This window comes from Diuraphis noxia, unplaced genomic scaffold, assembly GCF_037042655.1.
Source record: "Diuraphis noxia isolate RWA-SAM2 unplaced genomic scaffold, SU_Dnox_SAM2 contig0004, whole genome shotgun sequence".
NCBI classification, from domain to species: Eukaryota; Metazoa; Arthropoda; class Insecta; order Hemiptera; family Aphididae; genus Diuraphis; species Diuraphis noxia.
The window spans coordinates 37,118,016-37,140,576 of NW_028301714.1; the positions used below are offsets into that span (position 1 = coordinate 37,118,016).

General features: G+C 28.8%; 1 protein-coding gene across 6 annotated transcripts; it reads right to left on the reverse strand.

Annotated features, from left to right (window-relative positions):
- Nucleotides 1–1,067: 1,067 nt before the first annotated feature.
- LOC107169981 (uncharacterized) lies at nt 1,068–15,700 on the reverse strand. Of its 6 annotated transcripts, none has more exons than XR_016191558.1 (6): nt 15,488–15,700; nt 14,414–14,591; nt 10,916–11,013; nt 4,950–5,075; nt 1,814–3,969; nt 1,068–1,728 (listed from the first exon to the last, which is right to left on the reverse strand). XR_016191558.1 is itself a non-coding variant. In XM_089226684.1 (6 exons), the coding sequence occupies exons 5-6, from the start codon at nt 4,973–4,975 to the stop codon at nt 1,887–1,889; spliced, it is 2,109 nt and encodes a 702-aa protein (XP_089082810.1). In that variant the 5' UTR covers nt 4,976–5,075; nt 5,830–6,003; nt 10,916–11,013; nt 14,414–14,591; nt 15,488–15,700; the 3' UTR covers nt 1,068–1,886. The 6 variants fall into 6 exon arrangements, 5 of the variants coding, with proteins under 5 accessions (XP_089082810.1, XP_089082811.1, XP_015375446.2 ...); XM_089226684.1 differs by adding an exon at nt 5,830–6,003 and having other exon boundaries at nt 1,068–3,969; XM_089226685.1 differs by adding an exon at nt 5,830–6,015 and having other exon boundaries at nt 1,068–3,969.
- Between the last annotated feature and the right edge of the window lie 6,861 nt (nt 15,701–22,561).

Consider the following 22,561-nt stretch of genomic DNA (forward strand, 5'->3'; position numbering starts at 1 on the left):
GAGGACTAGCCGGGTGTGTAGTGAGGTAATAGCTCGAACAGCAGTGGTCGGGAATGCTGGGCAAATACTGTCGAGCTATGTAGTGCGTGTTGTGTAATTATATTGTGTATATGTGTATGCGTGTGGGTGTGTATACAATGACCAATAATATAAAATGGTAACACGATTGCTGGTAAAAATAAGTTGCTGTATAATACACAAGTTAAATAATAATTGTACAAATATATAAAAATTCATAGCAACACAATAATGGTATACAAAATACTATGTAACAAATAGTAGGAAAATTTAAGGGAAATTTGATCTCTAAAACCATGTGAAGGGAAAAGGGTAGAAAAATGAAAATAGAATAAATAAAGAAATGTTGAGAAAAAATAATTTTACACAAAAATAAACCTATTATAAAATATGAACATTACTATATTATTATTATTAAAGTCGAAAAGAGTATTAGTATTTATTGACATTTATTCCATATTCAATGCTAATCACAGAAATATTCTGTTGAGGGATCTATCTTTATTGCAACTGTAGTTTATAATATGCTATAGTCGTCCGTATAATTTGTACATGCATTATAACGAAAAATGATATGTGATAAAAAATCATAATAATATTCCAGTACTTACCTTTTACAAAAAACAAATTAATTGACATTGATTTTATGATAGTCATGTTCATATACTTGTCAAATAGATGTATTTCCATCTTATTCTATATACTAGTTCGTGCGCAAGTTGTCTGAAAGTTACAATTCCTTCGTCAAACATTCACTCTCAAAACAGTAATTGTTCATTATGATGTGCCTTTAGATACTTATAATTGATGTTATTGATATTGTTTTCATTAAACACATATTGTACTAATTATTATTATTTAACAGCATTCGTTGAATACGTCACTACGTCAACGCTCAACAATGTATTTAATTATAAAATAATATGACAACTAAAATAGAAATTAAAATAGCTTTTAAGTCTGTTTAGAAATAATTCTATACGAAAATCGAAGAATCAGAAAAATGTTAGATCAAATGGATATCAACAAATCGCTGCGTGACTGCGTAATACCAAAGTGTATAAAAATGTCTTTAATTTAAAATATTTACCATGTTGTACGTCGATTACATATTTACATGCATGATAAAGTCTTGTTTGAACGGTCTAAATATTCTTCTTCTACATTATAACACAAGAAACATATTTTACACAGGTTTCGTTACGGATGGCCAATGGGTGGGTTGTTACTTGTTCCTTCAAGCTATTCTTGTACAATAATTTCACTATTTATGTGAAGGTATAAAGTATTTTTTATACAGCTTTAAAATGTATAGGCTAAAATGTTTGTATATTTTATAAATAATAAATAAAAATAAAATATTCTTATGGCCGTTAAATAACAAGATATAATTGATACCAAAAAAAGAAATATTCTACCAATAATGGTAAAAAATATAAATAGCTGAAAAACCTTATAATGAACTTTAATTAATAATAGGTACAATATTTTTTTTATTAATTACGAAAGAAAATATAACAATTAAAATATCTCTATTGGCTATTATATGAAAAAAAGTAATATAGAATTGGGATTAAAGTGGAACAATAAAACTCACTATAATAATGAACAAAAATAGTTGTGTGTGACATTCAAACCTCCGTGATTACAGTCAATTGCATTGCGAACAAACATCAGTGAGAAATATCCCATAGGATTCTGGTATAGATGCTAAACAACGGTAAATATATATTATATATTATTATGTATTTACTACCACGGTAAGCTCAATAGCGTAAAAAATGTGTCTACACACAGTAATAGCAACACACTACCGCAGAGATAAGGTACACAATAATATGTGTTTGGAACTTTTAACCAGGCGCCCGCTATGTGGATGCACTGAGTGGCGTGGCGGCAGTGGTCTGCGTCTCTGATACGGACAGTTGTTTGCGGAACACGGCAAACTTTTGAATGGATATTTGGTTGCAGTCAAACGCGACGAATATGAAAGCGCCCTGCAGCGAGTTGAGGGCTGTGTTAAGCGTCCACGCAATGTCGCTGTCAGTGATCGCGCCCACCAGCGCGAAAACCCACGCCAGGCCCATCATCAGCGACAGCCGTACGTAGATCTTGAGATTCCTGCGCGTCCGGTTGACGCCGGTGGCGTTGCTGCAACTGCCCCCACTGCCAGACGTCTTGAACCCATTATCGGAAGTGGCGATCAGCCGGACAGCGCCGAAAAACGACACATAGTTAGCGGCGATTGCGGTCCCGGCTGGAAGCACGAACAGCGCGACTAATGACTGCGGGTTCCGGAACCAACAGTCGTAATGAAAGTTGGGCCGGAGCTCGGGAAACAATGCACCACCGGCCAACTGTAATTGTATGGTAGTGGACAGCGCAGTGAGTGCGGCGGGTGCAAGCCACGCAAACATTGAATAGACGATGAACCGACCGTGACGCTGGCCTCCGGCCACTCGGAGCTTCTTTGTTGACGCGTGCAGCACGATCCACACATCAGCAGACATGACAAACATCCACGCAAAAGCGGCTAGGAAACCGAATTGTGTGATGAGCGCGGACACCAGGCACGGAAGTCCACTGCCTGGGGACACGGCTCGCAGTGCCACGGAAAGGTAGCCCACGTAGCCAATCAGTAAACCTGTGGAAAGACTGGCCAGGTTCTTTTCGGGAAGGTTCTTGGGTTCAGCGCCCGTACAACATCCACAGAATCCAAACAGTATGAGATGCGCGATCAGCGCCGCGGCAGAAACGCACGATCCAATCACGCCCGCGTACGACAGGTACACCGCGTAAGCTGATTGTTGGTATGGTCTGAGCAGTCCGTCTGCGTCCTCAGTGCACACTTGCAGTGGAGATCCGATACCCGTGGCCATGACCGTCGTGCGGTCTCCCACTCTGTATCGGACACGTTTCTTGTACGCGTACACGTAAGCTGTGCCGTTGCCCACAGTCCGACCGTCGTATTCCCCTTGGCCGAACGTAACGAACGTCAAGCATGCACCCGACAGCTCTTCCCGAATCACGTTCCTACACTTGACCGCGGTTACGTCATATATTTCGTCTGGGGGGCATGGGTCACGTAGTTTTCCAGCCTTACTGACTGCGAACAGCGATGCGAACCCTAACACACCGCTGCGTAACGGTGGAGGCGGTGGTTCGCATGTCAACTGATTTGTGGTCAACCCGTTGCACCGGGCGCAGTCGACGTTTCGAAAAACGCGCCTATCCTGGTCTCCGCTTGGTTGGTACTCGAAAAGGGTGTAGGTGTATGACGCGCACGCCAAGGCCATGGCGGTTGGTGTGCCGACGGGACACCCGTCCACGATCCCGGTGAATCCCTCGCCGACGCACGGCCTCAATGGCGGTGTGACGGCCACATCCGGTGGACGGATCCTGTAGTCGCACGTGAATAACGTCCGGTTTTTGTAGTCGGCGTAGTACCACTGGCCGTCGCGATACAACAGGGTGTGGTCGGACGCGTTCTCCAGCCGAATCTGCATCGGTAAAACCCGTCTGTCGCGACCGTAACACACGAACAGTGGTTTCCAGTATACAATCTGCCAACGTTCACCGTTGCACAATGCACACCAGACGTTCTTATATGCGTGTTGGCCGTCGCTGCTGGACACAGGATAGGCGGATATGAAATCATCTTCGCGCCGTTCACACTTTTCGCGTACATCGCGATCAGCAAATGACGCCACCCGCGGACACCTGCCGATCAGCAACGCTTGCACCATGTCCATGCCGTGCTTATTGTAACACCCGTACCGGCTGTTGTTGTACACGCTGCCGGCGATGGCAACAGTTTGCCCTGGCTCATCATAGAACTTACTGTCCAGACAGCAGTCGCCGTACAACTTGCAGTGCGAGTCGTCGTAACAGTGCGACAACTTTTGGCCTTCGTACTCGAACGTTTTTCGGCATACCAATTCTGTTTCAGTCCTGTTTCAATCCAGAAATTGTTTTTTTTATATTAATATTATTTTAAATATTAATTCATATGATCCCCAACGGGTCAATTTGTGGTCCGATGAAAATATATGTTTCACTCCATTCCACGTCCGATTTTACTCTACCCTATTCTACTGGACTATAGCATATTAACTTTTGCAGTGGCGGCTCGTGCCTAGGTGTGCATGTGTGCGCACACCACATAGATTGTTATATAGATTTAATAGTGAAAATGTATAATAATAATAATATATACTAATTAATTAATTTTAATACAATATATTAATATAATATCTGTTAAACTGTGGGTATTTTTTATATAAAAAAAATTAAATTTTAAAAACCAAAGTGACAATTTATTATTATTATACTCCAAAAATTTAAACGAGTTATGAAACAAATACACATCAATTGGTGTGCTCAGTCTGAACACCGCCAGTCCGTGTAAAATACATTTGGCTATCGAGTGGGGGGATCGGCAATTATATGTAACTTTTATTTGTAAACTCCACCGTTTTCTATTTTTAATATTTTTTATCATTACTATTGCCCCGATTAATATATTATTTCATTTTACCAAAGAAAATTATGTTAGTTGTCAGTTGTGTTTTCCAGTGACAATGATTCTATTGTGTACTACAGTTTTTTTTTTGCTTTACCCAGCCTATTATAATATTTTTATTATTTTTTAATCATGAATTAAAAGCCACAAAAAAGACTTGACTTCACATATAAAAATGTTTAGTTTTATTGTTGTTTTAATATTATTAATTATGACATGTTGTCTGTTGTGACAATAAATAAAATATAGGTACTAACACCACGGTCCACGAGCCGTCACTGAACTTTTGTAGCATAAAAGATTAAATATAATGGATAAAACAACCCCATTCGTATACGAAAATAAAATTATAGGATTTAAAATACACATATATCGTAATTATTTCGTAATAAATAATATTAAAACATACCTCTTAATAACACCTGCGTTAAACATTTTTGTTTTTAGCTTTGTTGGATTGACCGTTGACTGGACATCTTCGTCGTCCTCGTCATCATCCAATAGCAACGTGGTTTCATAATCGTCTGATAATGACCTATAACATATTAATAAAGTTGTATAATTGGACAATAATCGTTATAATTATTTAAATAAATAAATAAATACAATTCGAGTTAGTCTATATAAATGGAATAAATATCATCATAACCGTAAGTTAATAATTTAGGTAGGTACATAAATGTCTACTACAAAACAATGGATTGATTAATCGTTATTTATTACACAATTGTTCACATTTCAATAAAATAAGTTTACATTTCTACTGTAATAAGTACAAAGTACAATACAAAATATCGTTTCTGGCTGATGTCCTCTTTAAGGTTTTATTATTACGCCACTCCCACCGTGACTCACAATTTTTTCTGGTTCATATACATCTAGAATACTTAACCTAAAAACAAGACATGTAATGCCATAATTTAAAATTATATTGTTCACTTCGAATTACAAGTATCCACATTATTATTAGATAATAATATGTAAATAATCATACAAACGTAAATTATATTATTATGTATAATGTGACATCACACATTTTTAGATTCTGAGCAGAGCAATATCGTAAAAATTAGTTTCAAATTTATTATGTGATATAAAATATAACTCAAGTACGTTATCAGTTATAACGTTGATAAAATTGTGAGATCTCCGTAATTCAAAAAAATTCAAATATAATTATACTAAACTAGCATACGGCTTATTCCATTATTGATTTATGTCACTTATCAAAAAAGAAAATTGCCCATGATTTTATTTTAAACTAAATATTTAAGCCAAAAATAGCTAACCTGTTTCAAATCTGCAGTTGACATTTACAAACAGTGTACGCAAAGCAAATTGCAGCCCAAGTGTTTGTCAGAAAGAGTTGAATTTTAAAGCCATAGAGCATACTCGTAATATCTTCATCGTATGGCGTTTATGCTTTAGTATATGTATATCTTTGAGTTTTATTCTTGAATAAACTATATTGTAAACTTGTGTATTATAATAAGTACACGAAACAGAGGTATATATTACATACCATTATAAAAATATTGTTCTATAGAATATAATAAAAGCTACATAATATACAATACCTACTACACTACTATTATATTATTACATTTATTTTTTGATTTATGACATTATGATACATGTAACATAGGTATAATAACAGTTTAATAATAATATCATACACAAACAATACCTACAAATAAACTAATCAAAGGTTGATTTATATGACTATATTATAAGTACTCGTAGGTACACAATACTATAGGTACGATTCAGTGAGAGCATTCTACTTGCGTCCGAAATTATTATCAGTAGGTGAGTTGCGTCCCGCAAAAAAAAGATTCAAAAAGGTCATAGCGTATTTGCGTCCCGGTATACAGGGACGGATTGGGCCGTAAGGAAATCGAGGAATTCCCGATATACTAAATAGTAAATAGTAGGTAGACGTAAATGTAATCAAATAATTAATAAATATTACCATTGATTATAAATTATTTATTCAATGATATTACGTAATAACAGTCTATAATATAATAAAGTAAAACATTGTAAATTTTAATTACACAAGACTACAACAGAAACTGATTATCATATAATTATCAATAAGTAATACCAATAACAGCTGTAATCAAATATATATTATATATACAGTCAACTCGCGATATAACGAAATTCGATATAACGAAAATCTCGATTTCATATTCCAAAGCAGAATATTTTTCTAAGTATTTTGATTCATAAAAATCGAATTAAGGACGAGAAGTTTATGAGTTATAAGTATTTAAAGTTTAGATAAGCGGAGTAGTGGACAAACATTTTGTGTGGTAATCCTGTACCACTCCATTATGCCAATCTAAACTTTTAATACTTATAACTCATAAACTACTCGTCCTAAATTCGATTTTAATGAATCAAAATACTTAGAAAAATATTCTGCTTTGGAATATGAAATTAAAACTCTATGTTGCCATTTAAAAAAGTAAAAAACTTAAAAAATTATAACATTTTCCAACATTTTTCAAAAAAATCGAGAAAAACAAAAAAAAATGACAGAAAAACGGGAATTTTTACGCAAAATCAGTTTTCGACCAAATCGATTTTTTTATATGGTTGTAATTCAAAAACTAATCACTGTAAATACTTGAAATTTTCACCAAATGTTTATGGTAGTGCTATCTATATACAGTTGAATTTTCAATTTTTTGGAGTTATATTTATATTTTTTTTTTTTGAAGTGTCGGTAAAAAAATGTTGGACTACCAAAAAAACTTGAAAATTTAATACAAGATTCCTTATGAGTTGTTCTTATTGTATCTAAAAAAAATTAAAAATCGTAAGTCACGATTTTTTTTAATAAGCGTTTATAGTTAAAAATTTTACGAAATCTGTCAAAAACGCGAAAATTTGCAAGTAGTTTTGAAGTTGAAAAATCATAAAAAATTTTGCGTTTATAACTAAGGATTAAAAATACAACACTAAGTTTTCCATAAGTTTTCCTTTAAAGTAGTTATAGAGACAACTCGAAGCATCATTATAGGACAAATTTTAAATTTTTACGAAATAGTGTAACGATAACGATTTATCCTGAAACAATTTTAAATATTTGTTATTATTCAAAAAGTATAAGTCCTAGATACTTGAAAATTTTACCAGTTATTAGGATTGGCATTTTCTTTACATGATTTAATTTTCAAAATATTTAGACTTTTTTTGAAATATTTATAGACGACTGAAATTTTCAATTTGTCTGAAATTTTTTTTTTGAAGTGTCGATAAAAATTTTTTGGCCCTATCAAAATACTTGAAAATTTAATACAAAGTTCCTCATAAGTTATTATTATAGTGATTAAAAATTTATAAGAATACATAGGCACAATTTTTTTTTTATTAGTATTTGAAGTTCAAATATTGACTTAATACGTAAAAATTACGACAATTTTCAAATTATCTTAGATCGAAATTCGTAAAAGTTTTTCTTTTTAATTCTAAGATTTGAGAATTTAATACAAGGCTCATAATATATTTTTACAATAGCAATTGAAAAATAAAATAAATGTATTATCACAATTATTTTTTTTACATGTATTCAAATTTTAATTTTGACAACATACGTAAAAATCACAAAAATTCGTAAATTATTATAAGCTAGAAATTCATAAAAAATTTTCTTTTTAAATCTAAGATTTGAAAATTTAATATCACATCCATCTTTATCACAAAAAAAATGTCCACCGGAAATTCAAATTAAATTTTTATTAGCATTTGAATTTCAAATATTGACAAAAATTTGTCAAAACCATGAATATTTGCAAATTATTTTGTAGTTCAAAATTCATAATATTGTTTGTATTTATATCTAAGGTTATAAAATTTAACACCAAGTTTTCCACAAGTTTTGCTTCAAATAGCTATAGAGAACATTTGAAGCGTCATTATAGGAAAAATGTTTTGAGCGTTTGAGTTTTAAATTTTTATGAAATCGCGTAATGATAACGATTTATCCTCAAACCAGATATCCGTATATATAAGGTATTAATATATTATGAATTATGATAACTACATAATAACTACCCTAATTGATTAACCATGCCTTATGCAAAATGCGTCTTAATTGAAAAATAAAATATTTGTTTCAAAATAGAATATATGACAATATTTAAATATAATATATCCTAGACTGACAAATCATCTCCGTTCAGAATCGTTTTTCGTACACAATGATACCTATCATTGCATTCAAATTTAATCCCATCCATTACAGTAACCTACTGTACAGCAGAGCGACATCCACGACTTACCCGCTTTTTTTAAATAATGAGTGTTCTTCGATAAAAAAAATCACCCTTTATATAAATATATAATAATAAAGATAATGCAAATATTGGCTTGAATGTAATTGAATCTATTGATCATCAAAAAGTGTTAACAATAAAGTTGTACCTAGTAAGTTTTTTTTTAATTTTGGAAACAATTTTAGTTAGCATACAAAGGCACATAGACAAAAATAATATTAATTAAAATTCTGTGGCTCGGGTCTAAAAGGATCAATCTCACTTTTTGTAATTATATTGTAGTTTGTAAATTATTAAACTGATCAATGTGTAATTTTTCTAATTTTGGCCCTCTAGATAATATATTCAAGAAACATGAAATTACACAGCTTTTCAAAAAGCTTTCTTTAGAACTTAGAAGTAATGGCTCTGAACGAAAATGGTTAACCTACAATAAAAATTCAAAACAATTATTCTGCTATTTGTGTCTTGCATTTTCTTCAGAAAGTAATAATTTTACTAAAGGCTTAGATGTAGGGAGTCATACTTATATTCGAATTGATGAACATGATAAAAGCACAGTACATAAAAATTGTGTATCAGCTTTTTTTCTCCATTCAAATCAACATGATTTTGGTTCACTACTTTTCTGTGAAACTAAAAAAGAAATAAAAAAAACTGCGAAAATGTTACAAGAGTGATTGAAGCTGTTAAACTTATAGGAAAACGTGGATTGAGTTTTAGAGGAAATCAATTCTAAGCAGCATACACATCAGATAATCCATTTGTTGACCACGGAATTTTTTTAGAATTTATTCAAATAAAAAATAATTACTAACATTTTATTATGTAATATTTATATGTAAAGTAATACTATTGTTATTCCATTATTATTATTATTTTTATTATTACATTTTATTGTTAAAGGTTGATTTTATAATAACACATGATTACAGTAGACTACCCTTTAAAATACTAAAAAAAATTACTATCTTCAGTATGGCACACTTGACAGTTGCCCCTAATCTCCCAACAAATAGTTGGCCTGTAAAAAAGTATTTTCCTTACATGATACTGTCGATTTTAATGATTTTTGAAGATAATATCGATGATAATAATATGGCTGACTTGCGTCCCCCAAAAAGGGACGCAACTTACCAGTCAAATTTACTACCTGAAAAATATTTATTTTTTTTGGGACACAAGTAACATGCAGCTGATTCAGTATATAAATAAAGTAAAACCTTTCATCAATGTCTTACAATTATGATAACATTAGATATATACACTATACATAGTATATATTGGTACTAATTCATTACTTATTAGCCATTAGACTTTATATTATATTTATATCAAATAATTTAAAAAATATATAGTTTTTTTTTACAATAAGATTTATGTTTTCATTGCATTAGTCATTTATATACATCATATACCAATGTGAAGTTAAAAGTATTTATATTGTACCGTAAATTATATTTGGCATACATTTTACTAAAAATTAGATTTAATGTTATTACTTGTTATCGAGTTCCATTAACAAAATTAATATAGTTATATAGTTATATTAATTTTGGTCACTACAATTATATTGATATTTAATGCCTTAAAAAGACGGCATCACTACATCAGTAATAACTTTTTCTGTAATAATGTAATAAAACCTTTATCCGTATTTTACATGTTGAGATTAGATTATTGAAATTATGGTTTAGTTGTTTTATATAAAAATTTTATTATATTACGGCCTGTGTTTTGTGTTATGTTAAAAAAATATATAATATTGTGATCTTTAATAAAGTTATTACTGTTATTAGTATTTAATTTGGTTTGATGTGATGGGTAGATATTATATTCATTTTGTATTATTTACTGTGCATGCATGTTTATATTACCTACATGAACATGATTTAAATTAATAATTATTTTATAATTTTAATTAAACCTAATTTTCTCAATTCTATATGGTAAAATATACGAGTATTCTTAAGTATCTAATAATATACAGTAAATAATAGTTTTTTTTTACAAAATATGTTATCGTTTATGTGTGAATACATATCAAGTAAAATTAAATTTTCTCCAAGTACAGAAAAACGTTTCTTACTTATTTGAGTTGTTGTCATCTTCATCTGGAATGTCAATGGCAATTGTCCACGACATAAATAAAATACATGTGGCGATAATCAAATGTATTCTAATATTCTGTACAAACATAAAAAAAAAAAATTATTAGATAAGGTATATTTAAGGTCACTTATAGATTGTCCTCATGAGTCATAATTTATTCTACAATAAAGTTCGTTGAATAATATCATACAATTTTGCATTATTATCTAATATTATTAAAATATAATAACTAATTTATAATGAATAAAAAAAAAATTAATGCTACCGTAGTATTAATTAATAATTACTAAACGATACTAAATGTTTCAATTTCATGTGTACAATAAACCAATATCATTATTGTTACATGTAATAAATTACCTATATTATTACCTACACGGGAATTATGGTTTATTTTTTTTAAGCTTATTTGACTAGGTATATTTAAATACGTATCGTATATTTTTATATATATTTTCTTTTATGTAATAAACGATAGCGACGCTGTTGACATAATGCGCAAGCAGTTTCGGCATCGTCGTCGATATCGCGAAAAAAAAAAGGTACATGTAAAAATAATATTATTATATGATATTGTGACGACGGCATTATAAATGTTTAAAACCAATGTTGTAAAATTACCGCTCAAAATGTACTCCATTCGGTAATTTATAATTTGCAACTTATAACTTTTACCCTATAATTGACTGTAATAACAACTGGAACCTAAGGTTTTCGAATTTGTAAGAAGTTCGATTTGTTGGAGGATATTTAATTTTGACTTAATATTTTTCTTATATCAAGCCACTTAGCTTTATGGACGATAATTCTGTGAAATTATGAACGTGTTTGTCACAGGCCTGTCGCTAGGGCACAAGTAAGTCATGCACTCATGCATTACTTTAGCGCGGCATTAATATTTTCGCTTTAGAGCGAAAAATATCTAACAATGGGCCCAGTGTTTGAAATTGACAACACACATATGCACCCCAAGATGTGAATGTATATTATATATCTGAATAAAATATAATTTTAGACATGGAATTAAATTATTTTATATAGGTGGTATAAAAAAAAAAATCATATTTCCGACCTACAGCCAACCTAGTTAATAATGTTAATATTATTAGGCAATTTTTTTGATTCTTTTAAAATTATTGCTAGTCAATAGTTATATCAATATTGGTACCTTGGACTTAAATATTAGTTTACTCTAAAATTATTTTGTATTATTGTTGTTTTTAAGATGCTTTCCTTGGTTATTAAGAGATTTTAAAATGGGTTTTTTCTTATAAGTATTAAATTTTGTATAATTGTTGATAATTTAAGATTTTATATATGATTTAAGATATAAGATTTTATAACTTATAATACCGTATGTTAACAACTCTATATTATGTGCCTAAAAAAACGTATAATAACATGAACGAAGAACAAGATAATTGTTATCAGTTATTAGTCATTACTAATCACTAATCACCACTTTGCAATTCACAGTGATATTGAGTGATATGACAGAGTATTAGAGTAAATTGTAAATAGGTTAGTGATACAATCCTCAGAGTTCATTAGCTTCTAAGTTTTTATATTTTAATATCTTCTACTTTAGTATCGAAATAATAATCGATTTGTATGTAGGTGGCAGGTGCACTGCAAATTATTATTATTATTTTTTATCACCTAAGATGATGTAAAATGTATAAAATGTACATTTTCACCCCTATTTTTCATGAGTTGTATTGGCCTGCTATACAGTTTACAAAAATGCAGCGATAACGAATTACTTATTAGTTAGAATATAAGTTATACATTATATTAAGTACCTAAACTATAATGCGAATATTATACATTAAAATTTACATATAAACAAGACAAGAACTATTTCCAACCTTTCAGATAATATTTATTTTTTGGTTGGTTTAATTATACAATTATATTGGTATACCGTATACATATAGATATTGTAATACTATAGTATCGTTATAAGCAACAATAATGATTATATTGATTCACTATCACCACGACCATTGAATAGGTACTCGATTACAGAAAAACACATTTTTCAAACAACTATAACATGAAATATAAATTTTTCAATAGAGTCTATTTGCTTAAAGACAGATGGTTTTCACATCAAGGCATTTCTTAATTTTTAGTAGGTATGTTGTAAAGTTAATTTTATATAAAGTATCTACTATATTATACTGTATATAATATACATAATAAATTAATAATTTATTTGCATAATATAATATACTTATCTTAAGGTAGGCAAAATGTGAAAGAATTATTGATTTGTATCTAGTTTTAATTTATTAAAAATTAAAATATTAAGTGTACAATATTTCAACCTCGTGTGCCGCTGTATATAATAAATACATATTTAGAAAAAGTTGACTAACGATAAAAAAAATAAAATTGGCATACTTAAATGTTGGCACCAATATTAAAACACTCATATGGCGCCACTGATTAATAGTATTTATATAGGTAATTATATTAATTATATAAACATTATATTGAATAATATAATATGAATATCTAGTTTTAACTATCGATTTTGTTTGATCTAATCTTCCTTAGAAATAATATTTATTATAAAGAACCTATAACTACCTACAATATTATTCTTGATAAAATTATTGTAAATTATCTAAAGTAGATTCTCATGTTGCGTCGGTATTATCTTTAGGAATACTCTTAACTCTTAAGTATTCGGTAACTAATAAAGTAATAACTAATATCAACATTATACGTAAGTTTAAATTTATATTTCGTTTTTAGTCATTAGCATTATTGATTTAAAATTTAAAAACATCATGTCATCCTCTTTGTCCAGTTGAATATTCATTCTTAAATCGTGCGTACTCTTGATTGATAAATTTAATATAGGAATATTAATATATTATAGTATAGATATAGGATGTAGATATTATTTATACTGCAATCAAATATTAAACACTATATAATAATTTAATATTTCAAATATTGTGTAAGGTAAGTACCAATAAAATCGTACGTACTTAATTAGTTATATTTGTAAATAATGAACATAATATATAAATTTATTTTAACGATGTATTGTAGATATAATAGGTATACGATTTATGGATAAAACCAGAAATGAATGCTGAACAGAGTTAATATTAGTTATTTACGAATAATTACGACTAAAACAATTGTACAAATCTAAGATATAAATGATATAACATAATATTTTATAGTAATTTGTATTGAATGAATAACGTTCCTACTGCTTGGTTATTTACTATTGCCTATAACAGATGTTTATATTTTATATTATTTTTTTCCTTTTGTTGGTATATATGAAACAAAAAAAAAGTGCAAATTTAGATCGAAAAACAATATGTTATGTGTAAATCTTAAATCGTACTATTAAAATGTATTTTAAAACGCAAGATAAACATTGATATTATATCGATTGCGTATTTTAGTCATTAAATTGTAATTTATTTATAGAGAATAGCGATCTTACTTGCACATGCTGGTTGAAATTCGTAGACAATAACAACATGATACATCTGTTCATTCCATTTTCTCTGAACAATGTTATAAAACAGTTTGGAAGACATTATTTTTTAACTCATATGTTTTCAATAAAAATTCATTATATTTTTAAGGAAACTTTTTCAGTCTAATAGGCAGATATTTAACTGAAATAACATGGTTTTTTTGTATAAATTATAGTAAACATTGGATTTTTCATTTTTTTAAATGTATTGAATATTTTCTTTTTAAATTATAGTCAATAGGTGTATTTCAAAATCGCACAAATTATAGTCAAATTATATATTTAAGAATCAAAAAGTATATAATATAATATTTTTATCGCGATTCTTACTTTTAAATATACATCCATGTGCTCTATAAAAAATGTACCTATTTTAAATGTAATTAGTAGGTAAGTAAAGTTAAATTAAATTAAATTTAAGACAATTGTGGACAATTTTTAATAAAAATGTAAATAATAACTATATATAATGTTTGTTTATATTTTTATAGTAAATATATGACATAAATCTCATTAAAATAATGATGAAAAAACTATAATTCCGCAGATTTTACTATAAAAAAATAATTGTCATTGGTATTTGGAACTGTTTTATTATAATATCTATTGGCTTTGAAAGTATATACATACGTGTAAATATTTTTAAAAATTTACTGACAAAGTATTATAAGTTGTAAACAGAGAAAATTACAGAACAGTTTGATATAAAATTGAAGTTCGTATATTATAATCTTACAACGATTTTATAATAGTCAAGCTCATATGTCATTGTCACTCAATAGTCATAAATCGTTCTGAATAATAGCTACATTTTTGAAGATAGGATGGTCGGATGGTGTATCAAAGTATCAAACAGATATAATTAATGATTTATAGATTATATTGCTGTGTCAAACCATCGTAAATATAAGTTATGGATATGAATACAGTTTTCATACCAAATTGTACGTATGAATTGGCCAAGTCAGAATTCTAGTACAATAGTATAATTTATATTAAAATACATTTTAAAATTTACAACTTTATAGTTCTACTCACGTTAGCTTTCATATTGTCGACCGCGTCATAGACTATTTTACGTCCATGCCTAACAAAGTGCAATAAACTCTAGAATAACGATGTGGACAAATGAGAAAAATATGCGCAAACATCGAAATTCTCTAAATATTATCAATACCTAAAAACAACACAGTTACATACTTCACGTGTATAATATTTTAGCGAGTGAACCATCACCGGTCGCAAGCACGATGAGACTATATACCTAAATTTATTATAATACACTTATCTTGGGCGGCGGCAATACCGAAAACACAATATCGCCAAGGCGTGTTAATCTAGCCCCACCTAGATAGCTATATATGTTGCCACACGCTATAAACAGTATAAACTGTAGGTTCTCGTGACGCCTTATCCCACGATGCGCTATCTACTATCAGTACTATCTTGTCAGAAGACAGAAGTTGCGTTATATAGTTTAGGATTTGTTTTTTTTTTTGTAAGTTAAAAAATTGGTTTAAAATTTTACGCCATTAGTGAATTCACATAATTTGATCATAATTTTGATTATACTGAAATATAAATTCTGTATAATATATAATATAAATATCTTTAGGTAAATGTTTGCAAATCTTGTATGAATGAGTTCAAACATTAAACGATGTCGTTTTATCGTTCATTCAAAGTTCAAAATGTATAAAACAAACCAAGACAAGCCTATGGTTAAAGGGGAGTTGTAAACGTGTATTCAAATTTAATTCTATAAATTGTATGTATATTGTTTTGCTATATAAAATTATTATTGTAATTATTATCATTATAATAGAAAATTAATTAGCTTGATTAACATAATTTATTTGAATCAACCTATTTTTAAATTTGTTTTAATTTTTAATATGGCTTTCAAATATATATTGTATTATGTTTCGATTGGAATAAATTAGTAATAACGTTAACTTGAAATACCAAATTGCTGAAATAAAATAATTTATTTTAACACTTTTAGTATGTCATAAACTATCACATAATATGGGATAAAAAGTGTTGAAGTAAAATTAAGAATAAAAAGTCATTCTACTGCGACTTTACATACATTTTAATTTTAAATATATTATATAAAAATTATTATAATATTTGTATATAATTTTGTTTATCATAACATTATCACATATTCATTTTCGTTTGAATATTCAATTTTGTCAAATTGTCAAAATTTCTATAGATGAACTGTCATAATATTAATATTTTTAGGTCTTTATAAGAAAATCGTAAATTTCATTATATTTATCTGTCAAGACAGCTATTAACATTTCAAATTTGAATTTCAAATGCTTATAAAAACATTTTCCAACGAATTTTCAATATTTTTAAATTAGCACAAGAAACACTTTTGAAGAATTTTGTAAAGTTATCAAGAGCTTTCACTTACATTATACAAACGTATCTCACTGTCAAAAAAGTTAAATAAGTTTTTTTTCAATGTTATAGACATAACAATAGCACAAAAAACCAATCTATTATGTATTTTTTTAAATATCATGTATAGTAAATTTTGATATATCTAAATAACCGGAAAAAAAAACACTTTTATCATAGTAAAATAATAAAAATTCACGTCTCCGCAAAGAATCTAAATTTAAGAAATTTAAATAAGGTATAATACTAACATACCTTAATCAGGCTTTAAATACTAGAAGTATTTGTTACAATCTTTCAAATGAAGACTTGTTCGTTGGCGCTATAATAAAAAAAATAAAGAGTTTATAAATTTTCCGAGGTCCGTTATAAATAAAACACATATTATGTACATAAAACATAACATAATTAAGTATATTAAAGTGTATCTATAACTGTAAATTATTATAACATGTATCAACGTAATAAAACATATTTACAATTATAAGTATAAAGATATGGAACGAATAACATCATGATACTAAGTATAGAAATTACAAGGTGTAAAAGATAAAACTGACTTTTGGTCTAACTTTTTTTTTAGATTAATATCTTTTATTTTATTTTATTTTTACTTTTTGTTCATTTAGTGAACTTAGCATACATGTGTAATACATTTTTTGATGTTTTATTTTTTAGTACTGAAGAAAAATTAATTTAATAAAAAATATTGGATAAATTCAAAATAGCCTATATGTGAATCTGATTATAAGAAAAATTAAAAATATTTAATAAAAAATGTAAAAAAGTAAAAAGATTTATCTAAGTTAAGTAGTTTATTTTTTATATATATTTTTTTAAATATAATTTTTGAGAATTTGCTAACATGAGCATATTTCTTAAATTATATATTTACCATATAATATTTTAAAAAATTTGTCATACGTTGTATGACATACGATGAATTGGCAGTTTTTTTTTTTTTGTAAGGTCTTTCTGTTACACCCCATATATACATTATCTGATGTTTCAATATTTGCATGATTTTATCTATATATGTATGTATATATATATATATATATATATATATATCATATTAGTATCACGATAGTACATTATAGGTAGCTAGGTAGGTGCCTATGAAGTAATTTCTAAAGGGCGAAATGCGAAAAACGTAAACGTGTGCTTATTTGATATACAAATTTTAATATGGAAGCTTGAAATGTAATAACTAATAATGTATATTAATATAACGCTTAACACGTTTTAAAAGAACATGTAAAAAATAATTTTGGTAATGCAGTTTCACGGTCGTAATAAATATTGTTATATTCTGGTATTATTATCAAAAACGGGCGTTGGGTCATTATTTTATTACTTTTATAATATTTACCCGAAACTTGATAAGTATTTTAGTATCAACCAATTAGTTAATTGGCTATCTAGACGGTATTTGGTTAATTTTTATAGCTATACTATACTTAATAAACATTGCACCGGTGATACGTATTAAATATAACATGGTTGGTAATGGATCTAGGTTTACTATATCGGGTTAACTAGATTATAATAGGATATTATTGTAACATTTGTAAATTGTAACTTATGTTGTGCATGCCTAATGGTTACTAATACCTCAACGATTTTTATTCTTGATATAAATATGTAAGGTTAAATTAATGTTGAATATTAGGAACTATCTATAATTTATACATGTCACTTATTAAATCATACACTTACGCAATATTTATGATATTATCCAGTATGTGGTATTATCAAAATTTAGTAAATCGTAATGGATACCTAATCTTACTATAAAAAATAAAAGTAATCCATTTTTGTCTTTTTTTCATTATTAATTTTAAGGCATATTTCATGATAGGCATACTAAATTTGAAATTTATCTCAAAACGTCTTACCTATTTATATCCTTTTATGTTTTCAGAGTATACGCATTTAATATATTATGTATTAATTCCCGAGTATAAATATTTATGTAATTATTTAAAATAACAAAACATATTATTATTATATTTTCTGTAAAATAAACTACAATATTGATTAATATTAATGTATTCGTAGTTTCAATGAAATATTTTGTATTAAATACCATACCAATCAGAAACTAATAATTAATTTGAGATAATATTTCAAAATTTAGTGATATAAACTGCACGTGCGTCCCTAATTTGAATCTTAATTAATTTGAATCGGATTGTATTATAGCAGTGCACCAGTGAGTACTATTTCCATTTGTTTATTTTTCAATAAATACCATTTCTGGAAATAGTATCAAACTATTATATTAAAATGAAAATTTAAATAAAATTAAGAAGAAACAACTTTAAAAAAATTCACATACCTACTGTGTACATACAATTAAATTTAAAAATAAAAATGGATGTTTTGCATTATTTAGAATATTATCATAAGTATTATATACTATGAACGAATAATAGTAATACTTAACCTCGTTTGGGTTGTTACCCTTAATTTTATTGTTTGTCCCTAGTTTAAATGTTCAAAGCTAATTAAAATTACAATATAATAATATGAATGAATAACCATTAAAAAAAAAATAAATCAAATATTATATTATGATTTATAGTATATTAATTTAATTTAACCAAAGTTTTTGTAGTTATATTTCAAAAATAAAATTCAAATTTTAAACAAAATATTATACAATCATTATTACATTTAATATATTTACTAAATCCAATACTTAAAATTTCAATAATTGTTTGAATATAGGTACATTATTCTTATAGTTTGCCAAGTTTTTCAGATACATTGGATCAAAAAATATATTAAAAAACCTTCTATAAAAATAATTCTTCATTATATAATATAAAAGATAAATTAAAATAATAACAATTCAATAACTTTAATTTTTAATCATACATTTATATTTATTTCCCAAAATATGCGGTTATACTTTTTAGTTAAAATATATGTAGTTCATAACTATATTTTAACTATTAGTTATCAGTATATAACCAATTTTTAAATAATATAGGTATTTAATTCACAGAAATATATTATCAAAATTAAAATATTCATAAACATTAAAAACTAATCAGTTAATATCAGTATTACCTATTATGTGTGTTGTATTTACGTTAAATAAAGTATATAGTATTATAGTATATAAAATAGTAAAACAAAAATCTAAAATTAAAAGTATCAACAATAATTAAACAAAATAACAAGATAACTGAACAAAATGTCTTCATTTGATAACAATAATAACAATAATATAATACATTTTTCAATTTTTCAATAAAATGAGTATCATTTTATATTATTTTATTTGCCTTGTAACTAATATAATATTCAGGAATCAGGGTGAATTAGGGTGGAGAAACATGAGCTCATACTTACATATATGGTAGTTATGCGAAATGGTCTGAGAATCAATTTTTTTTTATTATTGTTGAAAAGGAGAATATTTTATCCGTGGACTGTGTAACCGTTTTGACATTTTTTATCAATGAAATATAAAGTATTTTCGTAATTTAAAATTGATATTTTTTGACACCGAACAACTGCAGCGTTGATAAAATAATTTATAGGAAAACGACAAACAATAATTGAGCCAGTTAAATTACAAGGAAATCGGTGGTAAATAGGCAACAGCTGAGTATCCGACGGCAAATTCAATCATATTTTATCCGAGGTACATAGGAATGGTCTTGTGCAAGGTATTCCGATTGCAGTAAAACGCGATAAAAATAAATCCACTGTGCTGAGAACTTAAGGCTATGTTTATATAAGGAATCAAAGCGACATCGTTGTCAATGATTGTGCTAATTAGCACGAACACCCACGTCATAGCTGACTGGTGAAAATTAATCTTGAGGTCGATGTGCATCCGTTTAGCGATGACCACGTTATTGTTTTTGATAGCCATCTGAATCGTTTTCTGTGCCTGGCGATCAGCGAAGTTGACGGCGACTGCGATTCCGACTGGGACAACGAGCAAGGCAATGGAAATTGGCTCGGAGTTCGGAGGATAGCTGTTCAGCGGAAAACTGAAATTTTACGAAAGCGACATTGCGATCAGAGCGATGGGAGTGAGATACCCAAACATAGAATAGGCGACAATTCTGTCGTGATGCGGTCTATTGGCCACCCGATTAGCTTATTTATGGACGTGCGCAGTACGATCCACATTTCACACATGAGTCGATATAACGAACATCCACGTGAATGCGGCCAGGAAACCAAATCGCGTGTCAAGCGTGGACACGAGGCAAACAACCATCACACACACTGCAGATAGGACAGGTTCTCGGGCACAGCGTGACATCCACCGTCTGCGAACAGCATGCGATACGCGACCGCCGACCATAAGCGATTTGATTACGTTTTTGTCATGACCTCCTGTACCAGTGGCGTAGATAAAGCTCAGTCAAGGGGGGGGGGGCGATTTAACTTTTGCTGATAACGGTAAAGATAGTATGACCACTATGATCATGTTAACAAAACTAAATTACTGAAAGCACAGAACACACTGCTTAAAGAATATTGTCTAATTCTTAACTATCTTGATGAGTGAACGCGGGTCTTAGATAACAATGCAATGAACAGATGATTATATTATTATTATTTTTAGGCCACGATAAGATGTTGATAAAATAAAATCCAATAAATACTTTAGCCTATTACTCTGAGAGCCTAATAGCCGTAATGTAAATAACCACCTCTGAAAAATCCAAGGGGGGGGGGGTGATCCACCCATCGCCCCCCCCCTCAGATACGCCACCGTCCTGTTCTGTTATACTGGCCATTTTTATATGGATTACCAGCGATGGCCACGGTCAACTCGTGTTCGTCATAGAGTTTACCATCTCGACCACAGTCGACGTACAGCTCTGCTGATTGTCGTAACAGTGTGACAACGAATCGCCTTCGACATTTTATTGCATATCAATTTCGTTCCGTTCCTGTGTACAACAATTCTGTATTAGGTCAAATATTATTTTATTTCATTTGAAGTGGAAGTCGGAAAACGTTTAAAAACAAACATAATGCTCTTTTCCCTCAGCATCGTCGGTTTACCATCTACTATTCTCACCACTTGACATAAATCCACCTCTAACAATAAGATTAAGTTATTTACAACTAAAAACTACTATATACACATAGGTACACCTCTAATCACTATTGACTGCACTTTTAAAAAATAGCCAATAAACTAGGTAAAAATGTACGTAATTCATTATAGTACATTATCGCTTATCTCTACAACTTTTACATTATTAGAATTATTACAGTGCAATATCATATTAATAGTTGAATTATAAGTTAGTATTTTTTTTTTAGATTGCTTTTTATTCGAGCACAATGTGTTGATATAATATAACCGATTTTTCTGCATACAATCAAGAATAAGTGGGCTTCAATAAAAAAAAACGCATACATTTGGCCCATTCAACTATATAGTGGGTAAATTAATAAACACTAATCGATGTTTATTTGCATCTCTTTGCAAACTTAAGTTAATTTTTTTTTAAATAATGATGAAATAGTGAAAACAATTTGAAAATACATTATCTTTAATTTATATTCGCGAATTTTTTTTTTTACAAATATTTTACAATATTCGATGAATTGATTTACACATCACTATTGAGACTTTGATCAATATTAAATATGTTGTGGGTGTGTACATTTGTAGGTACTCAGTGTTCAAACTTCACACGCTAAAGTATT

Coding starts and splice junctions, on each gene's coding strand:
- LOC107169981 (XM_089226683.1), bottom strand. CDS start 14,467: ATGAACAGATGTATCATGTTGTTATTGTCTACGAATTTCAACCAGCAT. Junction 11,014..14,413: donor ATTTCAACCAGCATGTGCAA/GTAAGATCGCTA, acceptor ATGTTTGTACAG/AATATTAGAATACATTTGAT. Junction 3,970..4,949: donor AACGCAGGTGTTATTAAGAG/GTATGTTTTAAT, acceptor GGATTGAAACAG/GACTGAAACAGAATTGGTAT.